Here is a 27,393-nt window from a genome sequence, read left to right as displayed (position 1 = left end):
TCTTAGTGGCTGTGAAGTTGTCCTAAGGGTACATGGGATTTGTTTTAATCAGATATGGTAAGATACCTAGACATGGAAATGTTATGAAGGAAGAAATTTATTATACTCACAGATCTCTAGAAACAGGAGGCATGGCCTGCCATCCAGGGCCACCTGGAGAAGAACCAGGGTCAGTCAGGAGACAGGGAGCAGAGTGGAAATGTGGGCAAGAGCCTTTTTTGTCGTTTCTGTGGGGAGGAATAGGTGAGGCAGGGTAAACAGGTTTAAGATTGGCTAGTTTGAACAGTTTCAGCGGGCTCTGGGGAGTAGGGACTGTCCCTGGTGTTCTGGTATCTGGCATGGGTGATTAGACAATGTGGATGGTGACCCTGAGGTTGAGAACCCCATAAAGGAAGTAGTTGAGGGTATGAACTCTAGGTTGGTGGGTTTACATATGTAAGGTATGCTAGCAGATGAATTGTTTGCTATCTCTCAGAATTGGCTAACCCCAGGGTTGGGGGTACTGCCTCTCTAGGGGTTAGCAAGGCCCTGGATGTCAAAGCATCAGAAAACAGGAAATAAAAGAAATGGTTAATAAAGAATCTCCTTGTCATTTTGATCTGCACTAGTCTTCAGAGAAGACTAGTGATGTTGAACACTTTTTCATGTGCTTATTGGACATTTGTATATCTTCTTTGAAGAAATGTCTATTTATATTCCTTGCCCATTAAAAAAAGTTTTTTTTATTTTTGAGTTGTATGAGTTCTTTATATATTCTAGATACGAGTCCCTTACCAGACATATGATTTGTAAAATTTCTCCCATGTTGAGTGTTGTCTTTTTGCTCTTGATGGTGTCTTTTATTTAAAGCACAAGAGTTTTAATTTTGATGATGTGCAGTTTATCTTTTTTTCTTTTGTTGCTTGTACTTTTGGTGTCATATTTAAGAAACCATTGCCTAATCCAAGGTCATGAAGTGTTTTTGTTTTTCATGTTATATAGTAATTTTTTTGTGTTTGTTTTTATATTTTCTTCTAAAATACAGTTTTATAGTTTTAGTGCTTGTCATGTTTAGATCTTTGATCCATTTTGAGTTAATTCTTTAAAAAAATTTCTTTTAATGTCTATTTTTGAGAGGGGAGGGAGGGAGAGAAAGAGAGAGAGAGACTGAGCGTGAGCAGGGGAGGGGCAGAGAGAGAGACACACACACACACACACACAGATTCTGAAGCAGGCTCCAGGCTCTGAGCTGTCAGCACAGAGCCTGATGTGGAGCTTGAACTCACGAACTGTGAGATCATGACCTGAGCCGAAGTCGAATACTTAACCAACTGAACCACCCAGGCTGCCCTGAGTTAATTTTGTATATGGTGTATGTAGATAGGTATCCAAGTTCATTCTTTTGCATGCGGATATCCAGTTGTCACAGCACTGCTTGTAGCAAAGATTGTTCTTGCCCCATTTAGTTTTCTTAGCACCCTAGTTGAAAATGAATTGACTATAAGTTTATTGCTAGACCGTCATTTCTGTTCCATTGATCTGTATGTCTGTCATCATACCAGTTTCACACTGCCTTGATTACTGTAGGTTAGTACTTAAGATTTAAATAGGGAAATGAGGGGCGCCTGGGTGGCTCAGTCGGTTAAGCGTCCGACTGCAGCTCAGGTCACGATCTCACGGTCCGTGAGTTCGAGCCCCGCGTCGGGCTCTGGGCTGATGATGGCCCAGAGCCTGGAGCCTGCTTCCGATTCTGTGTCTCCCTCTCTCTCCGACCCTCCCCCGTTCATGCTCTGTCTCTCTCTGTCTCAAAAATAAACGTTAAAAAAAAAAAATTAAAAAAAAAAATAAATAAGGAAATGTGAGTTTCCAACTGTGTTCTTTTCTCAAGATTGTTTTGCCTCTTCTGGTCCCTTTGTAGTTCTCAACTTGCCATTTTCTGCAAAGAGGGTTTTGTTTTGTTTTGTTTTTTTGTTTTTGTTTTTTTTTAGTTTATTTATTTATTTTTAGTAATCTCTACACCCAATATGGGGCTTGAATTTATGACCCTCTTATCAAGAGCATGCTCTTCCAACTGAGCCAGCTGGAATTTTTATGTGAAATGTATTGAGTCTGTAGATTAACTTGAGGTGTGTTGCCATCTTAACAATATTGTGTTCAATCCATGAACATGGAGTATCTTTCAATTTACTTAGGTCTTAATTTCTTCAACATTGTATTGTAGTTTTGAGTGTAAATTTTGCATGTGTTTTGTTAAACTTATTTCTAAGTTTATTCTTTTTGATGCAGTTATAAATTAAGTTGTTTTCTTAGTTTTATTTTTGGATTGAACATTATAAGTGCATAGAAATATAATTGATTTTGTATATAAATTTTGTGTTAGCTTCAGGCTTTTTTTTTTTATCATCTGTTATTCTTATTAATTAAGACCACCAGGGATAACTTGTGTTCAATATATCACCATCACTTTATTGATATATAGGATTCAGTTAATTTTTGTATTCATGTGATCTGTTAGTGCTAAATATGCCTGTGTTCATCATGGATAGATAGGTATAGTATTTCATAAGATGCAGAGAGGATACAAGTTGATGATGAGACTGTCAAGGCCAAGTGGGAATGAAGATTATTTCTTCTTTCACCTGATAATAGAGCAAGGCACTTTGGGTCATTATGGTGATAGAGGAGGTGATGAGAAGAAGGTGTGCCTGCTCAAAATGGCAGATGTTCAAATAAGAAAAGTAGATTTTGTGAGTTATGTAGACATTGGCCAAAAGGTAGACTTTAAGTTATTCTGAGGATTATTCTTAGCTTTTTTTCACAAAATATAGGCAGGCATCATAATGCTGATAAAAATATTTTAACATTTGTGAGCAGAATACTCTGTCTTTGATATCCTAGGACCTGAAGGGACCACAGATACTAAAGGGGAGTATCCTGGTATCAGTAATATTTTGGCTTATCTATTTTCAAGGAACTAGCATTTAAAACTGTGTTTTATTAATACTACTATTTTTCCTTTTACCCTTTAATAAAATTTATAAGTTTGTTAACCATGGGAGATGGTTTTGGTATTGTAGTACATAAGTGGCACTAATGAGGTGAATTCTTAGGAAGCATATATTTCACTTGGCCCTTGTTAGTGAGGTTATAATAAACCATATCAGTATAAAGTGGATATAAAAAAATCATAGTTTTATTTTGAAAAAGGGTAGCTATTTGAGAAAGTATCTCTCATTATATACTGTTTTTTTTTTCTTTTTAAAAGAATAAGAAATAAAGGGTCTCTTCCCAGAGAACCAAATGTGATTTGCATTTTTTTGTATGAACACCAACAGAGACGTGGCTTTTCAAAAGTTATGGAAAGCATTTTTATTAACCCCTCCTTTAAAATGTTTGATTTTTACCAGAGATTCAAGCCATCTACTCATGGAATATTTAAACATTAATATGAAACAAGCTTGTGATTAAGTACGGGCAAGAGGGACAAAAGGATGTGTGTAGGTCCTATGAATATTCTGATGTGAGAGAGAGCCTTGTGTTCTTTCATAAAATAAGTTGGGTATTTGTTGCAAAAGTAAATCAACTGTGTATTTACAGATTTTTGACTTCGGTAATGAGTTGGAGGATGATGATATCTTTATTCTTTAACTTGTTTTAAACCTCTAGAATTCTAGGGGCTAAATAAGCAAAGTGTAATGAGTAAAAAGAATATACAATCAATTACTGTATTTTAGACCAGTTCTCCGCACCCCCCCCCAACCTTTTATGACTTCTGACTCTACTCACAGGCAGGAAATTTGAAAAAATGGTCAATTGGTAATATGTGTATTATATAATATATACATATAATTTAAATGTAATATTTAATATATATTAAATGATATTACCTTAAAAAATTAAAGTGGCATTTTCTTAAAGATTGTACAGTACCTTATAATTATAATCTTTGATAATATTTCTAATTTAATGACAATTTTCAGTTTTTAGAAATTTAACAGCCTATACCATTTAATTTACTTTCAGTTATATCAGAAAAGCATGATTTGTTTAAGATATTGAAGATTATATTTTTTGGGGGGATTTTGGGATTGAGTTTATATAAAATGTTCATTAAATTACTTCGTATGGCACCTGATACTTGGAATTCTTTTAAGATTTTAAAAAAATCCATTAACAGGGATCTAAACATAGATCCCGTTTGTGAGCAGTTGTCTGCAAATAGCACTTTAAAGTATGTGATAAATGAAAAACCAAACTGGACATAGAAGTCACTATATTTTGCTGTTTTTTAAACACTGACTTTTGATATTTTAGACACATCTTCAGAAACATGCAATTTTCTATTTGGTGGGGAGTATTTGAGGCATAATTATTTTCAGTACTTTGTGTTTTAGAGTTACTTTTGCTTGTATAATTTAAGGGTGTATTTTGGATGACAATTACTTGATAGATGATTTTTCAAAAGGCTCAGAAGTCAACACTACCATAGTGGCTAGTTGGTAGTGACCTGCCCCATAAACCTACTTATAATTTTTACTGTTAGCTATGGTCACTCTATATGCCCTTCTGTTTTAAAAAGAATACTATTTAATTATTTTATTGATTGTTTTTTAAAACACATAAATTGAAATATGCCATTACTACCTTCAATGATTAGACTTTTTGAATGGGTTTGCAAACTAGAATTTGGTAAATTTTGCATTTGATAAATGAGTGTTATTCTTTGAATAGTGTGTGTTTTCTCTTTTGGCTTGATTTTGTGACCTAATTATATTTTGATAATTTTAGAGAACTTTTCAACATCTTCTAAGATAAGAGTGGTTAAAGGAGAGGTACCCTATAGCATGAAAAAATGATAGCCACGAAATGCATGACTTACTAGCTAGACTCTGGGGAGAGTCTGTTTTCTGAGAAGAAAGACGACAAATGATAGAGGGGCGCCTGGCTGGCTCAGTTAGTAGAGCATGCGACTCTTGATCTCAGAGTTGTGGGTTAGAGCCCCACTTTGGGTATAGAGATTACTTAAAATTAAAATCTTAAAAAAAAATAGTAGAGCCCAATTTTCACATACATTTTCTGAAGGTAAAGCCTGTATTTTTCTACTTTCTTTGTATTTTACTCATTGTGTAACATCTTACAGGCCAAGAAATCGAAAGAGACTGAAGATATACCAAGTGAACCATCTTTCCAGGATTTTGAGTATCCAGAGTATAATGACTACAGGGCAGAGGCTTTCCTTCATCAGCAGAAGAGAATGGAATGCTACAGCAAAGCAAAAGAAGCTTATCGGATGGGGAAAAAACACGTTGCCACGTTTTATGCCCAGCAGGTAAAGAGGAAAACTGATTACTGTTTCTTTCTTTGTCCCTTACGATGTCTGAATAATCTTAAAGCAGGTGATACTCGTATTGTGACTAGATCAAGTTATTCTGGGGAATGTAGATTATATAGGTGACATAAGGTATCCTGATATATAAGAAATGTATGGTTCTGAGAATTATGTCTCCTTTGAAATGCTCAATTTCTATGGTTCCTTTTGCATTTATGACTTACATGAATTTTTATTCTGACAGTCCATATTTTCTTCTGGGTTAAATTCTGTCATTCAGTACTACTTCTAAACAGATACAGGTTTTCTGAAGGAAAGACAGCAGAATGTTAATATTGACCACCTCAGGGTGGAATTACAGAGACCTTGTGCTTTCTATCATGTTTGAATTTTTAGTAATGTTATCACTTAAAAAAATTTTTTTTAAATTTTTATTTATTTTTGAGAGACAGAGAAAGCGAGCAGGGGAGGGACAGAGAGAGGGAGACACAGAATCTGAAGCAGGCTCCAGGCTCTGACCTGTCAGCACAGAGCCTGATGCGGGGCTTGAACCCGCGGACCATGAGCTCATGACCTGAGCTGAAGTTGGACACTTAACCGACTGAGCCATCCAGGCATCCCAGTAATGTATCACTTTTATGGTCTGAAAAAGAAAGTTATATTAATATCTTTCAGGGAAGTAAAATTTCTACTCAGGCTTATTGGACATGGTATTACAAGAAACCTGTCTGATTTCCTTTTTAGCTTTGTGGTTCCATATGGCTTACTTTTTGTGATTGTGTAAAGAAAGACATCAAACTGGTATAACCGCGTGAGTCCCAATAACAAACCTTGAGAGATGGCTTCAGGGGTAACCACAGGGTGTTGAAAGGGATGAGGCCAGGATTATCAAAGGATAAACTAATGGATTCCTTCTTGAGAAGGGTTTATTTAAGTTTTCCTCATCTATGATTTTTGGATCAGGAAATATGTTAGAAATGATGATTTAATATTGTAAGAAATATGTTATTAATTCACTGAAATTCACCTAAACTGTGGTGCATTCTTGCATATTAGCCCATTGCATTATTTAAAATTTTAGATTTGCTGTTCCCTTTTTTGTTCTACATTTTATTTGGGACAATTTTTGTTTCTTCGTTGCCTTCTAAGTAGCAAATATCAAAAGTGTTTACTGGTGATCTTTTTATAATTAAAGGGTAGTCTCCATGAGCAGAAGATGAAAGAAGCCAATCACCTTGCTGCCGTGGAGATCTTTGAGAAAGTCAATGCCTCCTTGCTGCCACAGAACGTTTTAGACCTCCATGGGCTGCATGTGGATGAAGCTATAGAACATTTGATGACAGTTTTACAGCAGAAAACTGAAGGTAGGACTGTGGTAATGACAAATTATCAGTAGAAAATATGTTTTTGCTTATATTGGTAAATTTACCAATTCAGGAGAATGTGAATTTTCAGGCTCAGGATATCTGTGTCACATTTATAGATGTTTGTATTAGGTTCATTCTTCACATTCTTCAAGGGGACGTTCTTGGAAAAGAATCCTCATTAGCCTGGTCATTAACATTTTGTTTTTATTTTCCTATTTTATTTATTTTTTATTAAAAAAAAATTTTTTTTAACGTTTATTTATTTTTGAGACAGAGAGAGACAGAGCATGAACGGGGGAGGGTCAGAGAGAGAGGGAGACACAGAATTTGAAATAGGCTCCAGGCTCTGAGCGGTCAGCACAGAGCCCGACGCGGGGCTCGAACTCACAGACCGTGAGATCATGACCTGAGCCGAAGTCGGACGCTTAACCGACTGAGCCACCCAGGTGCCCCTTTATTTTCCTATTTTAGTTATATTTGTATTCTCTTGTTGTATTTATTAAAGAGAGGGCATGGTGTAGAGAACAAACCAAGGGTTGATGGAGGGAAGGTGGGCAGAGGATGGGCTAAATGGGTGATGGGCATTAAGGAGGGTACTTGTGATGAGCACTGGGGGTTATATGTAAGTGATGAATCACTGAATTCTACTCCTGAAACCGATATTACACGATATGTTTACTAACTAGAATTTAAATAAAAATTTGAAAAAAAAAAAATAAAGGGAGAGCATGGTATAATCTGGGAATCTTCTGTGACTTATAAATGAGACTTTTCAGGAATATCATACATCTTTATTCAGTAGACATTTATTAAAGCTAATAGATGTTAGATGTCACTTGTTCAGTAGATATTTAATAAAATGCAGAAATAAATAAGGTGTGAAGATTTTTACAGAATTATCACAAAAGGCAGACTTTCTGAGTGTTTGCATTACGGAAGTGCTCCCTCTCTCTCCCTTTCTGCTTGTATATGTCTTTGCAGGTCATGGAAAGGACACTACCTGCTTCTTCTCTAAATTCTACCTCTTCCCAGGGCTTTGGATAAGGATCTTTTTCCATGCAGTATCATGTACTTCATATACATTAACGTATCTTGTTTCTTTTTCATTATCAGATGGTAGCACTTAGAACTAAGTTCAGTCTGTTTTAGTTCCCCCATGCTCTAATACTAGAAGTCATCTCCTTTACCACTACTAGAGTAGTTTTGAATTCTCAACTTGCCTTTGTCTTTATCTTCCATTTTATTGTGGAGACATGGAGTCCCATGCTTCAGCTGTGACCCTGTAGCTTCATAATCCTGCCTGTTATTAATAGTTGTATTGTTCTGGTTAATATATATATGAAAGCTTTAAACTATACTTTATATAGGTTTATCAATTCAACATGTATTATTTATAATTAATTAAATACTTGATTAAATATGACTGATGCAGAGGTTGAAAACTGATCCGTTTACCATGAACACCATGTTGAAATACTTGCAATAATGTAATAAAACACTACTTGCGTACCCATGAATCTAAGTGAGTGATAATATTTTACCATATATACTTCATATTTTATTTTTATTCTCCCCTTTGTATTCTTCCCAGACTTTTTTTTTAAGATTTTATTTTTTTAAGTAATCTGTATACCCATCGTGGGGTTTGGACCCACAACCCTGAGATCAAGAGTTGAATGCTCTACCGACTGAGTCAGCCAGGCACCCCTATTCTTCCCAATCGTTTTCTCTTTCTTCCTTCTCTTTCTAGTGGAAATCAACATCTTTCAGGTTGGTTCCTAACTAGTTTTTAAAAATAAGTACTTTAGTATATGTATTTTCATCAATAATCAGTCTGTAGTATTTCTTTTGTGCATTTAAAAAAATGAATGTACATGATTTCACACTATACTTTTCAACCAAGCCATTTGTTTTCACCCAGTACAGTTTTCAAGATACACTTATGTTGATGGTCTGATTTTTTTTCTGTAACTGCTGTACAGTATTCAAGTGTCATGTCATAATGTATCCATTTCTTTACTCACAGGCATGTAGTTATGTCACAATATCAACATATCAGCATGTGTACTCTCACTGCTGTCTTCTTTCCTGGCTTTTTATACTGAAAAATTAAGAACCCGTAGAGGAGTTGAAGTAATTGTATAATAAAAATTCATATATCTTTTACCTAGATCAATCAGTTGTTAACATTTGGCCATATTGCCTAATGTCTTTAAAATTGCTTTTTGCTGAACCATTTGAAAAAAAATTTTTTTAATGTTTTTATTTATTTTTGAGACAGAGAGAGACAGAGCATGAACAGGAGAGGGGCAGAGAGAGAGGGATACACAGAATCTGAAGCAGGCTCCAGGCTCTGAGCTGTCAGTACAGAGCCCGATGCGGGGCTCGAACTCACGGACTGTGAGATCATGACCTGAGCTGAAGTCGGACGCTTAACCAACTGAGCCACCCAGGAGCCCCTTGCTGAACCATTTGGAAATAAAATGTTAAACATTGTGGTACCTTACCTCTATATACCTCAGCATGTTTATCTCTCGGAAACAAATCCATTCTACATAATTGCAGTACCATTGTCACTTTTAAGATATTTAACATTGTTATAATATTGTCTGGTATACAGGCCACATTCACATTTCTCCAGTGTATGGAAATGTCTTGTTTAGCTGTGCCATTTTTTCCCTCTCAACTCAGGATCCAGTCAGACATCACATTCTCCAGTTGACTGTCCCATGGCTATAGCCTTCAGAATGTAGAAATAGTTCCGGGATGCCTGGCTGGCTCAGTTGTAGAGTGTGACCCTTGATCTCAGGGTTGTGAATTTGGGCTCCACATTGGATGTAGAGATTACTTAAAATATATATATATAAATAGTTCCTCAGCCTATTTTTTTCTTCTGTGTTATTGACATTTTTGAAGACTCCAAGCCTTTGGTAGATTGACCTACAATTATAATTTCTCTGATTGTTTCCTCGTGATTAGATTTAGTTAAAGATTTTTTTTTTTTTTTTGGTAAAAAATGCTGCATAGGTGATGTTAGTCATCCTTGGTGCACATATCAGGAGACATAATATGGTCAGATTGCCCCATTATTGATGATGTTAAGTTTGATTTCTTAGCTGAGGTGGGACTCTGTTAGGTTTCTCAATGTAAATGTATCTTTTCTTTCTTTATAATTAACTAGTAATTTTTTGGCAATTGATACTTTGCAACTATGTGAATAACTATTCTCTTGCAATATTTCACCTAGTAATTTTAGCCTCCATTGATGATGCTTGACTGAATGAATTATTATATTGGTGGTTGGATAATGGTGTTTTAGAATTTGTGTTTGTACTATGTCTATTAGACATTCTTTGGTAAAGTAAAGAATTCTCCTCCTCTAGTTGTTTTTTAAATAGAATTTTGGAAATCTTTGAGAAAATCTAGAAAACAATAATAAAGATTTGAAAAGAGAAAATTTAAGAGCATTTTAAATATATTATTTAGTCTGGAGGAAAAAACTTACGTAGAAGTATTATAAGAGAATATTCTGTCTATAGAGGGTGAATACATCATTTACTCAATAAAAATTTGATTATTGTATATTCTAGGTATCAAGAATAAAGCAGTGAAAAAGATACACAGTCCTTATTTTTATGGGGTTTGGTGTCTAGTAGGGTAGGTGACAGTGAGCAAATAGTTACATAATAATAAGCACCGTGATAAGAAAGTATAGGTTGCCATGTTTCATTTAGCATAAACTCCTAAATCCCTATGTAATCTGTTCCTTGCCTGCCTCCCTATTCTCATCTTATGTTTTGCTCCTCTTTCTGTTTTAACTACACTGTCATTTCTTGCCATCTAGGCTTCCCATTAATAGCCTCTTGCAGTACTCCTGTGTATCACAGTATTTATAAAAAGCTTATTATATAGTTGAAGATTAAAATCTGTCTTTATGGCCAGGAATTGAGTCAGCAATGATTATTGAGTCATCATTGTTTATAGAACCTTTCATTCAACACCCAACAGCAACTTTTAAATAAATGATTGAATAAAGGGTAAGCATTCCTTTCATTTCATATATGAGGAAATTAATAATTTGAAAAGTTTAGTAAAATGGAAAATAATAAGTGTTGGTAAGGATGTGGAGAATTGGAACCCTTTATATTGCTAGTGGGAGTATTAAATGGTACAGCCACAGTGGAAAAGGTTGGCATTCCTCAAAAGATTAAACACAGAGTTACCATATGACCTAGCAGTTCTAGTTATGTATACAAGAAAATTGAAAACACAATTCATCCACACGCAGACTTGTACATGAATGTTCATAATAGCTGAAAAATGGAAACAACCAGATGTCCATCAACTGATGAAAGGACAAACAAAATTTGGTATATCCATACAATGGAATATTATTCAGCCACAAAAAGGAGTCAGGTAGTGATACATGCTACAACATGGATGAACCTTGTAAACATGCTTTGTGAAAGAAGCCAGGTACAAAAGGGCCACTTTATTATATGGTTCCCATTTATATGAAATGTTCACAATAGACAAACCAATAGAAACAAAGTATATTAGTGGTTACTGTGGCTAGAAAGTAGGGAATGGGGAGTAACTGCTAACAAGTACAGAATTTCTTTCTGAGACAATGGAGTGTTCTGGAATTAGTATTGATAGTTGAACAGTGTTTTGATATACTAAAATCCACTGAATTATACATTTTAAAATCATGAATTTTATGTTTTATGAATTATATCTCAATTAAAAAAATTACAAGAAAAAAAAGAGCTAAATAACTTGTATAAGGTGATGCTTGGTCAGACCCAATATACAAATCCTTTCTGAAGCCAGGCCCACTGTTGTGCATGTTGACACCTGTGGTAGTCTGTAGGTACTGTTAGTCACCACTAGATGGTAGTATTGTTGAATGGAAATGTATCCAGGGGAAAATCTGTGATTCTGCCCTCCACTGCTTTTAGTTATAAAAGATGATTGTCAAACTTGGGGATGAACAACAACAAAAAAGATATCTGACCCTTAAGTGCCTTCTGATTGGAATATACATCACTACCACCAATGATGTTTTTACTACTTTATAGGGATTTACAGGGAACAGAGGAACAGGTTAAATGGCACCATGGGGATATAATCAACAATATTTAGACTGTGAAAATCTAGGATAAATGATCCAAGTTTTTCAACCAGTTGTAGAGAAAAGCCCAGGGGGAGGGGGAACATTTAGATTAAAAGTTACTTCAGAGATATATCAACCAAATGCAATGTGTGGTCTTGTTTCAACCCTGATTTAAGTAAGTCACTGTAAAACCATTTTTTTGAGGGAGACTTTCAGCCATTTTTAGAAACATGATATTAAGGAACTGTTTTTAAGATGTGATGGTAGTATCGTGGTTCTTTTTATTTTGTAAGAGTCCTTTTTGAAATATATAATGAAATATTTACAGTAGAAATGGTAAGAAATTTGAGATAGGCTTAAAAATGAGTTAAGTAGTTTTTTTTAAAGGTGATAAGTGACAGGAATAGCCTGAAATTTGGGGACCTAAACATATACCTGAATTCATGCAACAAACATCCTTTGAACACCTACTTTATTTGAAGCATGTGATTCAACGGTTGAACATTTTCAGAGCAGAGAATTTAAAAATGAAGTGTTATGGGGTGCTTGGGTGGCTCAGTTGGTTGAGCGTCTGACTCTTGATTTTGGCTCAGGTAAATGATCTCATGGTTCAAGGGAGTGAGCCCTGCATCTGGCTCTGTGTTGACTGTATGGGGCCTGCTTGGGATTCTCTCTCTCCCTGTCTCTCTGCCCCTCTCTCTCTCACACTTTCTCTCAAAATAAATAAACATTAAAAATATATAAATAAAAACGAGGTGTTACACATGACTGCCCTGATAAGGGGAGCAGCGGTGAAGGAATGATGAGAGTGACTTATGGATAGTTAAGATATGTAAGGTTTCTTTTAAGTAAACTTTGTAATGTCACATCTATAAAGAACAATGTACAGGTAATAATTATATAGCATAAAAACTTTTTTACAAAGTGAATACCCTGTGTAGCCAGCACCCAGGAAGAGTTGAATTTTGAACAAAATATTGCTTGAAATAATGGGTAATGGACTAGTGTAGAAATGGAGATCTTAAGCAAAGAAGGAATTAGAAATATAAGCAACATACCCTCTTAAAATTCCAGGCCAAATATTGCCTTGGAGATGTGAGACTCGAAAAACTGTTTGTGGATCTGCTGGAGTCTTAGGGCAACTTAGCAGAATATAGACTATTTATATTATATATATATATATGTATATGTATGTATTTTATGCTAATGATCAAAACTTGTGCTATTTATCACAAAGGAAGAAGATATTTAGTTAATTAAATCAACTCTTATTATTAACAGAGTTTTTGTTATTTTATTGCAGCAGTTATTGACTTTCAGGGTTTATGTACTTAATTTTCACAAGATCATATCCAAAGCAAGAGCTACATTCTTGTAAGAGGCCTAGATTCATTTGATATTTAAAAATCATCTCTTTGGAAGAGTTTCTTCTTTTCTTCTTCTTCTTTTTTTTTTTTTTTTTAAAGTTTTATTTATTTATTTTTTAGTAATCTCTACACCCAATGTGGGGCTCAAACTCATGACCCTGAGATTGAGAGTTGCATGCTCTTCCGACTGAGCCAGGCAGGTGCCTTTGGAAGAGTTTCTTAACAATTGTCTATCTTTAACAATAAGACTATAGTCCATGCTGTAATTAGTGGATTTGCTAATAGCGATTCCTGAAGGGTGATATCCTATAAAGTAGTTGCTTTAGATCCCATTTTACTGATAAGGAAACAGGCACAGATAGGCAAGTAACTTGTCCACGGTCATACTGCCCAGTCATTTGGTGGCAGAGCTCCTAATCAGACCAAAGCTGGCTGGCTGGCTTCAGAGTATTTAATTAAAAGAGTCATTGTGAAGATTCTTAGTTAATAAATATAAGTAGCTTAAAGAAATTCCTGACTCCAACTATGTAATAATTGTTAGATGGCATTAATATTACTGTTGTCATTATCATTATTTTAGAGAGAAATTCTGGTAGCACATAGAAATCTCCCTCCCCACAGGGGAAGAAATTTCACTTATGTTTAGGCAGATGAATTGCTTTGAGACTTCCATACTTAAACAATGTAGATGAAATATCCATTTTAAAACATCAATTTTGGTGCTTTTTAAAGTTATAAATCTGTAAATCCCCATGAAAGTAATTTTATATGTATTTGAGTAGTTAAAGCTTGTTTTCTATTGAGAATGTAAGACAAATGAATTTTAACTGGTCCAATTCCTGTTGTAACAGAATTTAAGCAGAATGGTGGTAAGTCCTATCTCTCTGTGATTACGGGGAGAGGAAACCACAGTCAAGGAGGAGTTGCTCGCATCAAACCAGCCGTCATTAAATACCTCACAAGCCATAGCTTCAGGTGAGTAGAGATTTCTGTTATTGATAATGGCAATGTCCATATACAGATAATAAACACTAATAGTATGCTCAAATGAGTTATTAGAATAGTTAACTAAATTTAACCATCTGATATTAGCCACAAATTCATGCTTAAATTATAACTTTTCCTGCTGGTCTTAATGATATTCAGAAAACCAGAAATGAAGGAAAAATATATTTTGTTTTTGAAGTAATCATCTGACAAAACTGTCTCATAAATTTAAAATCTAACAGAAAGTAATATGATTGTGTTTCTTTGATAATGTATTATTCAAGATAGTTAGATTATGTGTATCATCATCTAAGGTTGCTAATTATTTATTTGAAAGGATATACATATTTGTGGATTTTGGAAGGAATTTCTGCTGAAATGTGGTTATAAGGGATTTGTTTAAACTTTAGCAGAAATACACCAGTCAGTAAGAATTTACACATCTTCATAAATTAAATGCCATTAATAATCTTAGCTGTGACAAACATGAAATGAACTTTTTTTTAAGTGATTATTATTCAGTAACAGAAAATGACAAGAGAAGTCTAAGAAGAAAGATCTGTTGATGGATAGATTCACTGAGGATGTATACCATTAGGTACCTACCTCCCCCTAGCTCTAGTTTTAGTTAGTGTGGCATATTTTGTTTATGCCATGTAATAAAATGTTGTTTGGCTACATTATAGAAAATAGTAGCATTAATTCTGAGCACAAAAACAGATGAAGTTTTAGAGTTACTCTTACAAAAGGAGTAGTTGGACTGGAGCATTATCATGTTGGGATTAATGATCTATTGTAGAGACTAGTGTTTTTTAAATTTCACACTGAGGCACTTGGAAGCATTTCATGGCCTGATGAATCAGACTTATGTTAGAGATTTCTTTTTAGTACCGACTTAATGCATAGAAATAATGTAACAGACATCATCTTATCCTTCACACACCATGCTGTTCTTCATGAAAGTTGAGTTCAGGCTTGAGATTTTTGAAAAATCTTAAATAACTACTAAGTTAGGAGTTATCCCTCTAGCTTTAGGATTGTTTATTTTTACAACGGATTAAAAGTACATAAGCATAGATATCAGTCCTGGATACTGACTTAATAATAAAGGAGAGTACTTTGATAGTAACTATTTCATTTAGCGTAGATATTTGGAATTGATTACATGATATATTCCTTAACCAGTTTGAAATTTTTACCTAAAATAACTGTTTTCTCATTTCTATAGGTTCTCTGAAATTAAACCAGGGTGCTTGAAAGTCATGCTAAAGTAAAATAAACATCCTTGACTTAGAAGTGTGAAGGTTTGTAGGTTAGTTTTATTTACAGTAATTTAGTCAATTTTACTGTACACATGTATTTTATTAGAAATGTCCAATTATAACAAAAACATTATAATGATGTTTTTCAGAATTCAAGAGAAGTTTAATTTTTTACTGAATCAAATGCCAAATACGTTGTCTGTTAAAAATACTGAAGAGAATTTTTATTGATTATAAAGTGTCCAAGAAAATTATCAGCTGTGGTTTTAAAGTTTGAAGTGCTCTGATTCTTTTTCAGAGAGAAAATGTTACCTTTGTGTTAATTGTTGTTAACATTTAGTAAAATCCAAAAGGCATCTTTGAGAGGCATTTATAGTGCTTTGAGGCCTGGTTCATGCCCATCAAAGGCTTGTATTAAAAGAAGGAGAAGTAGTGGTAGTAGTAATGAAAGAAAGGAAATGTAACAAAAGCACTTGAATGCTTTTTGATATCAAAGCTAAATACAAAAAATCATTTCATTTTGCCATATCCTGCAGGAAGAAAGACATGCTGTTTGTACTTTCTTCTGTTTTGTATATGATCTTGATCTCTTACCTTTTGTTCGTTTGTTCTGTATGTGTGCATTTTCTAGGAGGAAAGTTGGAGCCTGAGATTATATTGCAGTTTTATGCCTTCTGTAGGCAGTAAAGTTTTTAGAGAAGATGAAATTGTTAGATATCTACAAGTATCAGTGTCTTAATAGAACTGCTTCTAGAGCTGTCTGTGTAAGTGGTATTTAAGACAGTACTAAAGAGCTATATTTTATATTTGAGTCATATAATTTCTAAACAGTAGTGGGTCAAGAGCCTATTAACTTAAATGTAGAAGACATTTTTGATATAATCTTTAAAGGAATCCTTACAATTTAAAAGTTTTTTACCTTTGTTTTTTTAAAAAAGAGCCAACTTTCTGAAAGGAAACTTTCATTGACCTTGTTTTGTGTGAGCTAAAAAGTCCTGTTAGTATGTCAACTATAAAATGTAAATTTCATTTATACACGTTTAATGTGGTAAAGTGTAGTTTTTCAGTATAAAACAATGGCTTAAATAAATTTGTCTTTGGATATGGAGAATATTTCCAACATATGTAATTTAACAAACAGTTGTGTTGGATTTTGATAAGCTTAAACATCATTTGGATCAGGAATTATAGGGTTGAGCTATTACTGAAAGAATCCTGAACTACAGAATGGTTTCTCAAAAGAACAGACATTTTAATGAAAATAAAACTCAAAAACACATTTTTGCATATCACGAAAGCATGCTTTTAAAAGAAGACCTGTATCATTAAATTTATTTCCATGAAAATAAAATGTTTATTATTTAGAAATGATTAGTGAGTGGTATTGAAATATTTTCTCATGGTTGTAATAATTTGTTTAAAAAAGAAAAAATGCCACCAGTTTAGCATATGTTTTTTGTAATGTCTAGAGGAGTTGTATACATTAAAAATAAAGCAATTCGTTTCAAGAACTTACTATAAAACTACAACTGTTAATGAAGTAAAATGTTTTTATGTATAAATTAATATGATTTAAGAAATGTGAATAATAGTACTAAAACCTGGGGTTACTTGAGGGTGTGCAGCTGCATACTCATTTTCCATGATTTTATATTTCCTCACCCAGTTTAAAAAAGCATTGCTTTTGAGCACTTCAGCTAGATTTATTTCAGTATTATTGTAATTATGATTAGTGTGGGAGCAGTCAAAAAGAACAAGGGATGAAGTGTTTTGTGGGCAGAAACCAAATGAAAGAAGCTATGTTTTCTGCTGTATCAACTTTAATGTTAGACTTTATTTTGGTAAATCTGAGGTATTTTTTCTTCGTCATATCATTCATAAGTATGTAGGCAAATTTTGAGCATGATATGTGCTTTTATGAAGTTGTTTTAATCCTAAACTGCCTCCCACCTCACTGTCTAGCATAGTTTAAACAACACATAATTATGAAAGAAAAATTTTGTAGTTTCTCCTTTCTTGTTTTGCCCATTTCTAAATCCTATATGCCAAAGGTAAACATAGTTTGGGGATTATCAAATTTTTCTCTCGCTCTTTTCCAAGCCCTGTGTGTCAAAAGTAAGGAGAGTGTGTGGATTATCAACATCTTCAGGTATTGGTATATTAGTGCTAATAATACAGGTCTAATTAGAATGGCTCTTTGCAAATGTATTAATATTTTAAAAGTACAACACTTCTGTAGTTTGGAAGGTTTTAGTAACTGTTCTGTCTTTTCACTAGTCTCTCATCTGTGTCTACCAGGAGAAAAAAGAGAACTAATGTGGAAACCACAGGGAACGAGGGGTTAGACTTAGGAAACTCTTCAACAGTGTTTTCAATTCATCCACTTCCTTACTTCAACATGAGTTATGGAAGCATGTTGTCTTAGGTTTATTGGCTGTTCATATAACTCATATTATTTTCAAGTTGAGGTTTTTTTCAATTTATTAGTGTTTCCATACTATTTGCAATTCTATGGCCTTAAGTATGCGGCATATTATGTAGTAGAAATTCTGACTTATACTTTAAAGTGTCTTGTTTATTCAATACATTTTGAGAAGAAAGTTTAAATAATTCTGTTGGGTTGTTTCCAGTCCTTATTTCAGTCTTTTTCTTTTTAAATTCAAGTATTTTGTGTGCTTAGAAAGAGGACATATGTAATAGCGAGATTGGTTATTTCTGAGCTGGAAATCGGAAACTTTGAGACTCAGGAAATTGCTCTGACAATGTTTTAACTGCTCTCAATTTAAGAAAATGACAAAATGTATAAAAAAGACACAAAAATAATGTGTGCTGTTTTTTCCAAGTGCTTTCCTAAGTGCTTTTCCATTGTGCAATGAGGTGAAGTTTGATAATTTTCTGTGTAGTGGTTAAATATTGCTTATTTTTATTTACATGGTAAAGAAAACAAATTTAAATGTTTGTGTGGCCAAAAAGAAGTGTCATTTAAAAGGTTAAGTGAATTTATGTAGAATGTATGTTAATGGTGCTTATTTTTAAAATGTAATTCAAGTTTACAGTATTATTAAAGCCTCTTTATAGAATTTAGTAGAGAAACAAGGCTGGAAGACATGTACATCCCGAAGAGCCTTTTATAACTTAACATTATAGAACGACAAATTTTATTATTTTCCTTAAAGTTGAGCAGTTGACTTTTATGGTCCAAATGATGAACCTGTTATTAACAAATGATTGATTTAACCATGAAACTTCTCATTAAAATATAATATTGCAGCTATCAGTTGGAGAATATATTATAAAATTTTCAGACAGTATATCAGAAATGAGATGTTTTTATCTGTACTATAAAGAAAATGTAATTTTGCTGTTAACTCTGTACTTTTTTATTGAAAATGTTTTATAACTTTGCTTTTAAAATTTCTTATGAAACCATTTGCAGATTACATACTTAATTTAATAAAATACTTTAGCCACAGTCCACTGTGAGGAAATCCTTCATTTGATGTGGTAGGGTTAGTGGTTTAAATATTAAAATATATCTTTATGTGTAACTTTGTAATTTCAAGGGAAAGAAAAGGGTCATAAAATTTTTATTTCTGTACCACAGCTTTTATTCTTTGCTATAGCAAATAGGGGTCCACTTTTGAACCAGATAAATTATCTTTTTGATGGCAAAATTAAGAATAGTGGCTCTAAAGAACTCAAGTAATACTTTAATTAATATTAAAGACCTTTGAACTTTATTCAGCCCACAGCAGAATAATTCACTCAGTTAGCATCGACTTAAAATTTTTTATTTAACAAATATTAGTTAAGCACTTGTCACTGGGGATACAATCTGAGACAGAGCTTCTCTCTACAGGTGTCTTATAATTCTCATCAACTCTCTGTGCATAGTTATTTATGCTATGAAGCACTTCCATGTATGTTATGTTTTAAGACTCAAGAGAATCTTACTACATAGTTATCTTACAGAGGCTTAGAGAAGTCGACTCATTTGCCTAGTTAGTGGCAGAGGTAAGACTGCAACCTAGGTTCTCCAACTTCTACTAAGAACAACTACTTTTTTCATACAAGTAAGAATAATTACTTAAAAATAATATTCCATGACCGCCAAGTAAGAGAGAGAGATATGTGGCTTTACTGTATAAGTCTATGAAAAACTGCTACTTACAAATCTGCCTTCCTCCTATATCTAAAGGAAGCTGGTATCATGGGTTTTCCAGGGACAAAAATAAAAGTTTATTTCTCTCTTAATGTAATACAAACTCAAGGTCTGATGGGTGTGCTCATTTCCATGAATTTTTTGGAGATCTAGGATCCTTTAATTTTTAGCTTACTACCCTTATCATACCCAAGCTGTGGCCTTCATTTCCTAAACCAGGGTGGGTAGCTAGAGCTCTAATAATCAAACCTGCATTCTGTTGTGAGGAAGGACAAAGAAGAAAGGAGCAATGGGCAAGTGCCAGCAATTTTTTTTTTTTTTTTTTTTTTAATAGAAGATATTTGGAAGTTGGTATTCAACACTTCCACTTATATCTTATTGGCTGGAACTTAGTCATGTGGTCACATCTAGCTGCAAGAGAGCTGGAAAATTATCTTTATTTCAGTGTACTGTATGTTCAACTAAAACATGGACATTCTCTTGGAGGAAAGAGCATGTATATTAGGGGAATTAATAGCAGTTTCTGCCACATTTTTCATCACTGAATGTAAATAATGTGAAAATTAGTTCTTGATGGATTCTGTCAACATATCTTTGTTGATGATTACTCTGTGCTAGGAATAATAAAAAGGAAATCACAGTTGTATGCATTTTAACTTAAGTATTCAAATGATACCACTAACCAACATGGCTGATCAGGATGGTGGTTGCTGAAGGTTGGAGTGGTTGTAGCAAAATTTAAAATGAGACAAAAACAAAGTTTGCTACATCGATTGACTCTTATTTTGTGATGATTTCTTTGTAGCATGTGATCCTGTTGGATAGCATTTTACCCACAGCTGATTTTTCAGAATTGGAGTCCATCCTCTCAAACTCTGCCACTGCTTTATCAATGAATTTTTTTTTTTGATAGTGCAAATCCTTTGTTGTCATTTCAACAGTCTTCACAGCTTCTTCACCAGGAGTAGTTTCCATCTAAAGAAACCACTTTCTTTGCTCATCTGTAAGAAGCAACTTCTCATCTGTGAAAGTTTTGTGAGATTGCAGCAATTCAGTCACATCTTCAGGTTCCACTTCTAATTCTAGTTCTCTTGTATTTCATCCACATCTGCGGTTACTTCTTCCACTGAAGTCTTGAGTAACTCCACGTCATCCATGAGGGTTGGAATTACCTCCCAACTCCTGTTAACATTGATATTTTGACCTCTGCTCATGAATCAGGAATGTTCTTAATGGCATTGAGAATGGTGACTCCTTTCCAGAAGGCTTTCATATCCGTCAGAGCAATTACTATCTATGGCAGCTATAGCCTTATGAAATACATTTTTTAAATAATAAGACTTGAAAGTCAAAATGACTCCTTGATCCATGGGTTGCAGAATGGATGTTGTGTGAGCAGACATGAAAACAACAATAATCTTGTATATCTCCATCAGAACTCTTGGGTGACAAGGTATTGTTGATGAGTAGTCATATTTTGAAAGGAATCTTTTATTTTCGGAGCAGTAGGTCAGTAAACCATGTTATAAGAGCTGTGCTGTCATTCTGGCTTTGTTCCTTGTATCGAGCATAGGGAGAATAGATTTAGCATAATTGTTAAGGGCTCTAGGGTTTTTGGAATGGTAAATGAGCCTCATCTTAAAGACACCAGCTACATTAGCAGTTAGAAGGCTGTTTCATCTATATCAAAAATCTGTTTAGTGTAGCCACCTTTGTTATTGATCTCAACTGGATCTTCTGGATAATTTGCTACAACTTCTCCAACATCAGCCCGTGCTGCTTCACCTTGCACTTTGATGTTACGGTGGTGGCTTCTTTCCCTAAACCTCACGAACCAGTCTCTGCCACCTCCATACTTTTATTCTGCAGCTTCCTCACCTCTCTCAGCTTTAACAGTAATGAAGAGATTTGGGATCTTGTTCTGGATTGGGCTTTGGCTTAAGGGAATTATGTGGTTGGTTTGATCTTCTATCTGGACCACTGAAACTTTCTCTGTGTCAGCGATAAGGCTGTTTCACTATCTTATTCATATGTTCACTGAAGTAGCACTTTTAATTTCCTTCAACAACTTTTCCTTTGCATTCACAACGTGGCTAACTGTCACAAGAGGTCCAGCTTTCGGCCTTTCTTGGCTTTCGACAGGTCTTCCTCACTAAATCTAATCATTTTTAGTTTTTGATTTAAGGTGACATATGTGACTCTTCCCTTCACTTAAACACTTAGAGGCCATTGTAGGGTTATTAATTGGCCTAATTTTGATATTATTGTGTCTCAGAATAGAGAGGCCCAAGGAGAGGGAAAGAGAGAGGGGAGCAGCCAGTGGGGACAGTCAGAACACATACAACATTTACCAAGCACAGTCTGTGCCCCCCCCCCAAACCAAACAATTACAATAGTAACATCAAAGATCACTGATCACAGACCACCATAACAAATATAATAATAATAATGCAAAAACTTGAAATATTAGAAGAATTGCCAAAATGCGACAGATACGAAATGAACAAATGCTGTTGGAAAAATGGCACCAATAGACTTGCCTGATGCAGAGTTGGCACAAACCTTCATTTTGTAAAAAATACAATCTGTGAAGTGCAATAAAACAAAATGCAATGAAATGAGGTATGCCTTGTAGTTGTCTATCTGCCTGAATGCACAATATAATGCTTTGGGGTTTTTTTTGGTAGTTTCTATATCCCAGAAAAGGATCTAATATATAGAATTGGGTACTCAAAAATCAGTGGAATCAAAACCAGTTGAACCTACATCTGATCAAGCCTGTAGACCTAACAACCAACTTATATGAATTACAGAGAACAGAGGAATATGCCAACACCATGGGATGTAACCACCAAATACAGACTGTGGGATGCTCTTACAACACAGTTTCTTCAAGTAAATTGCCAAGGAAAACAAAAACACAGATGGAAAGGGAACCTATACTATTAAGACGGAAGAGGCATATCAACCAATTTGTGGACTTTATTTGTTCAGCCAAAAACTAAGTTTTTTTTTTATGACAGTAACACGACGATCGGCAATGTGAACACTGGACACTTAATTATATTAAAAGATTTATTTATTTACTTATTTATTGGATGATGATATTGTGGTCATATTAGGAAAACCCAGTTTCTCCCCCTCCTACCTTTTTCTCTCGTATAGAGAAAAACCCAATCCTTCCTCCTGTGTGTTTCTTTTCCGTGTCTCTTTATAATTCACACAAAACACCTTTCTGGTCACCAAACATTGGAGTTTTTTCCCCATACCAAGCAATTCTCTGTGACACAAGTTGGGTGTCTACAGTTCAATTAATTCTTACACTATCTACCCAGAGATAACATCAGATTCTACAAATTAAGGGTTCAGTCCCACAAGACTTTCTCCCCCACTTCAGGTGCTAGTCACAGGTAGTAGGTCCCTAGGTTACCCTCAACTTCTGTCTGACTTGGCTATTAATCGGGGGTTCCCATAATCTCCTCACAGTTTTATAAATTTGCTAAAGTGGCTTACAGAATTCAGGGTAACAGTTCCTTATGTTTACTAGTTTATTAAAGGATATGATAAAGGAGACAGGTGAACAGCCAGATGAAGAGATACATAAGGTGAGTTCTGGAAGGGTCCTGAGTGTAGGAGCTTCTGTCCCCGTGGAGTTGGGGTGCATCACCCTCCTTGTTTGAATGTATTCATCTACCTGAAATCTCTCCAATATTGGAATTTTGTGGAGACTTTCTCATGTAAGCATGATCAGTTATTAACTCCCATTTCCACCCCCCTCTCCTGTCTCTAAGGATGAGGGCTGGGACTGAAAATTCCAAGCTTCTGATCATGGTTTGGTCTTTCTGGTGACCGACCCCTATCCAGGATCCTACCCCAGAGTCACCTCAGTAGAATAAATGTTCCTAGTGCTCTTATCACTCAGAAATAGGGGTTTTAGGAGCCCTATGTCAGGAATGGAGTCAGAGACAAGTATTAGAACAAGAGATGCTCCTAGTGTTTTTATCACTTAAATTATTAAAAGGGTTTCAGGAGCTCTGTGCCAGGAACTGGGGGCAGAGACCAATATGTTTTCTATTATCTCAGTGATTATATTTTTTATGTTGAAATACATAAAATGATGTGGTATCTAGGACTTACTTGAAAATAAGATGAAGTGGGTGGAAGGTACTTAGAAGATTGGCCTAAGTTGGTTAATGTTGAAGAAGTTGGAGTTTATTAGTCTGCGGTTCTACTTTTAACATATATTCAAAACTCAATAATAAAAAGTATTTTATTTATTTTAGTTATCTTTTAATGTTTATTTTTGAGAGACTGTGGGTCTGTGAGTGGGGGAGGGGCAGAGAGAGAGGGGGACAGAGGATCTGAAGCAGGAGAGCCTGATGCAGGGCTTGAACTCACGAACTGTGAGTTCATGACCTGAGCCAAAGTTCAACGCTTAACCAACTGAGCCACCCAGGTGCCCCAATAAAAAGTTTTTAAAAAGTTGGTAGAAGAGCTAGAGAAATGAATTCTAGACTTGGCTTAGGGAATGACTTCCAGAACACTGTGCAATTAACTGCCTGCCACGTCTGCCGTAATTGAAAGGCCACCATGGCACCAGTACCACCACTCTCAGCATACTCAGAGCTGGTGGCTACACACCAGAAAACTTGCTGAAAACCCTGACCTCACCGTGACTTGACTTTTTATCAGAATGAGACGTAGCAGTGGATAGATGCCTCACTTCTTACTTACTTCTGCCTCCCACATTTCATGAGTATATCTAATTGCTGCAAATTATTTTGTATCCAGATTTTACCTGCCAAAGGGGTCTAGGAAATGTAGTTCTAGACTTCCCAGTCTCTACAGCACAAAAAGCCTCATTAGAAGAAACTGGAGCCAGAGGATCAATTATCAAACGTCCATATTTACAACGCTGATGGTACTTGTCAAATCAGGCACTAGAAATAAAATGGGTTGATACAGTTATCACGAAACCCTTGTGTGTCAGCTGGGGTAAGTGTATGCCAGGGGTTACCACAGGTTCAGGATAAACATAGCCTATTTTCAGGAGCATTGATTGTATTCAATGACAAATTATGCACATTATTATTTAATGTACTTTATTTGTATATTATGAAAACAAAATGGATAAATTGTGGATAAGAATGGGAAATTTTGCATTCATTTTTAAGATAAAACAGTAGGGTCAAGGAGGTGAACCTTTATGCTTTTTACTTGGACTTCCTTTCCTCAGGGTAATGGCTTTCAAACTTTAGTGTACATAAGAATCATCCACAAAGGGCTCAGTGAAAATACAGATTTCTGCCTTGCTTTAAACTTCCTAAATCAATCTCAGAAGGTAGGGCCCCATATTTTCAATAAATACTCCAATGGTTCTAATGCAGGTGGGCCACACCTTAAGAAATGCTACTCTGGGGGCGCCTGGGTGGCTCAGTCGGTTGAGCGTCCGACTTCGGCTCAGGTCATGATCTTGCGGTCAGTGGGTTCAAGCCCCACGTCGGGCTCTGTGCTGACAACTCAGAGCCTGGAGCCTGTTTCAGATTCTGTGTCTCCCTCTTTCTCTGACCCTCCCCTGTTCATGCTCTCTCTCTGTCTCAAAAATAAATAAATGTTAAAAAAAAAAAAAAAAAAAGAAGAAGAAGAAAGAAATGCTACTCTGGCAGGATAACCCATCACAAAAATTTTATTCTTTTTTGGCTACTCTAATGTTCCTTGGTTTCTACCCCAATCCTGTTTTGCAGGTCCTCAACTGTAATCAAGTCTGCCAGGGACACAGAAAGAAACCTGCACATTTTTTAGTTTACATGCAGCAACTTAGGTGATCCTCATCAAAATCCATCAAGGGACATTGAGGCACTATATATATATATATATATATATATATATATATATATATATATAATGACATGATGGAACCAGGATTCAAATCAAGGCAATCAGGCTCCAAAGCCTGTGCATTTAGTGATGCTTATTAGCTCTCAGCAATGGTCAGACTTAAAATTTATCAAGGAGAAAACCAAGATACATTTTACCTGGTCTGTCACAGTAAACTAATGAACCTTACTGCCCTCACTGGCAGTCTCTTCAAGGCCCTTTAAGCCTTCACTAATTATCTCCTCAAAGTTCTTCCAGCTTCTGTCCACTGCCAAGTTACAAAGCTACTCTTGCATTAAAACTTTTTTGTTATAGCAGAACCCCTCTTTGCTACCAAAATCTGTATTAAGCACCTATTGATACGTTAAAAAATCATTTCAAAATTTTGTGGCTTAAAACAACAAAAATAATTATTCTCAGTTTCCCAGGATTCTTGGAGTGGCCTAGCTGGGGTCATTCTGGGCTGAAGTCTCTCATGAGGTTGTAGCCGAGATGTGACTCGGGGCATCTGTCTGTTGAAGGCTTGACTGGGCCTGAGAAACTCACTTCCATGGTGATGGCTCATTCACATGGCTTGTAAATTGGTTCTGGTTGTTGGTTATCTTCAGTTTCTTCCTATGTGGGTTTCTCCATAGGCTGCTTGAGTGTCCTAGGGTTGGACCTAGTGTTGGAAATCTTACACCACTATTTTTGCCAAATTCTATTTGTTAGAACCCAGTCGCTAAGTGCAGTCTACTTTCAAGGGTAGGGGGGATTAGTTCTACTTTTTGAGGGAAAGAATATTAAACAATTTGTGGATGTCTTTAAAAATCATCATGTCTCTCATGTGCCAGGCACCACTAGGTACTTAGCGAATGTATCCAATATAATCTTATAACCACCCTGTGGAGTAGGTATTATTGCACAAATGACAGAGGTTGTTGGCCTATGCAACACATATTCTTATTATCATGCTTTTTTTTGTTTAGGTATCCAGTGGCAATGTGCTTAGGAAAGCTTGCCTCCTCTCTAGCCCCAGAAAGTGAATTATGATTGGTCAAAAAGGCAATCATGGTAATCCCATTTCCCTTTGCCAATGATTGGCTAAAGGGTGGATATATGACCAAGACAAAGGAACCTAAGGAGAATTCTAGAAAGATTCTAGAAAGATTTTCTTCACTATTACAGCAAGGCACATGGGAGGAAGTGCACTCTTCTTCAGCAAGACTTGGTGTCTGTATGTGATGCCTGGAATTGCAGTCACTGATGTTGTAACATGAAGAAATACACGTAAGGCCCAAGTCAACGTGCTAAGGATGGTGGAGCAGAAAGAGGAAAGAATCTTTGTTCCTGATGACATCGTTGAGTCACTGAATTAACCCTGGAACTGATTTTTAGCCATCTTATTAAAGGAGACAGTAAGCTACTTTTAATTGGATTTTCTGTTACAGCTGCAAGTGTCCTAATGGATATACCCCTTTCTATGGATAAGGAAACAGATGTTCAGAGAGATTACGTTGCCTGCCCAAACTTTCCCAGCTAATAAATAGCAGAGCCAGGTTTTAGATCGAGAACTGCACATCCTAAACACCTGGTACTTGTTTATTGTATCAAGTGATTTTTCTCCAACAATTTTCAGAAGGGAGGAGAAACAGAGACACCAGTTGGGTTATGCAAGGTTAGTGATTGTCAAACAGGTATGGCAGGGAGTCAGTGTGGAAAGGAAGGGAGAAGGAATTTAGGGTGCTGTATGTATAAAGTTGAAATGGTTGATTGTGAGGTACAGACTGGGTAAGGAGTCAAGTGGAATCTAGAGGGGCTGATAGATTGAGGAAATGGAGGTGAATAGTGAAGGTATCATGGAGGTAAAAGATTCAGAAAGTGCTGGGGAGAGGGAAGGTAGAAGGAGGTTGTAGGAAGGGAAAGAATACCAGAGTTCAAGATATTAGGGTGTGGATATTTGTTCCC

The 27,393-nt window shown here is 35.4% G+C and overlaps 1 protein-coding gene across 9 annotated transcripts in view; it reads left to right on the top strand.

Moving 5' to 3' along the window:
- Positions 1–22,659, top strand: part of N4BP2 (NEDD4 binding protein 2) — a 76,148-nt gene extending 53,489 nt beyond the window's left edge. For 4 of the 9 annotated variants that reach the window (XM_019413788.2, XM_019413738.2, XM_019413772.2 and 1 more), the window contains 4 exons: positions 5,120–5,308; positions 6,504–6,672; positions 14,010–14,133; positions 22,383–22,659. In XM_019413788.2, coding sequence (XP_019269333.2) covers positions 5,120–5,308; positions 6,504–6,672; positions 14,010–14,133; positions 22,383–22,518 — 618 coding nt within the window. In that variant the 3' untranslated portion in view covers positions 22,519–22,659. Of the gene's footprint in view, positions 1–5,119; positions 5,309–6,503; positions 6,673–14,009; positions 14,134–15,373; positions 18,880–20,374; positions 22,195–22,382 lie in introns of those variants that run through there. The other 5 variants (XM_019413762.2, XM_053901617.1, XM_053901616.1 and 2 more) reach the window with 5 other exon arrangements.
- Positions 22,660–27,393: the final 4,734 nt, after the last annotated feature.

The sequence above is a fragment of the Panthera pardus genome, unplaced genomic scaffold, assembly GCF_024362965.1.
Source record: "Panthera pardus isolate Hobbes unplaced genomic scaffold, ASM2436296v1 HiC_scaffold_13, whole genome shotgun sequence".
Lineage (NCBI taxonomy): Eukaryota > Metazoa > Chordata > Mammalia > Carnivora > Felidae > Panthera > Panthera pardus.
Note: the sequence above shows the minus strand (reverse complement) of the source record. Positions and strands in the feature narration are given on the sequence as shown.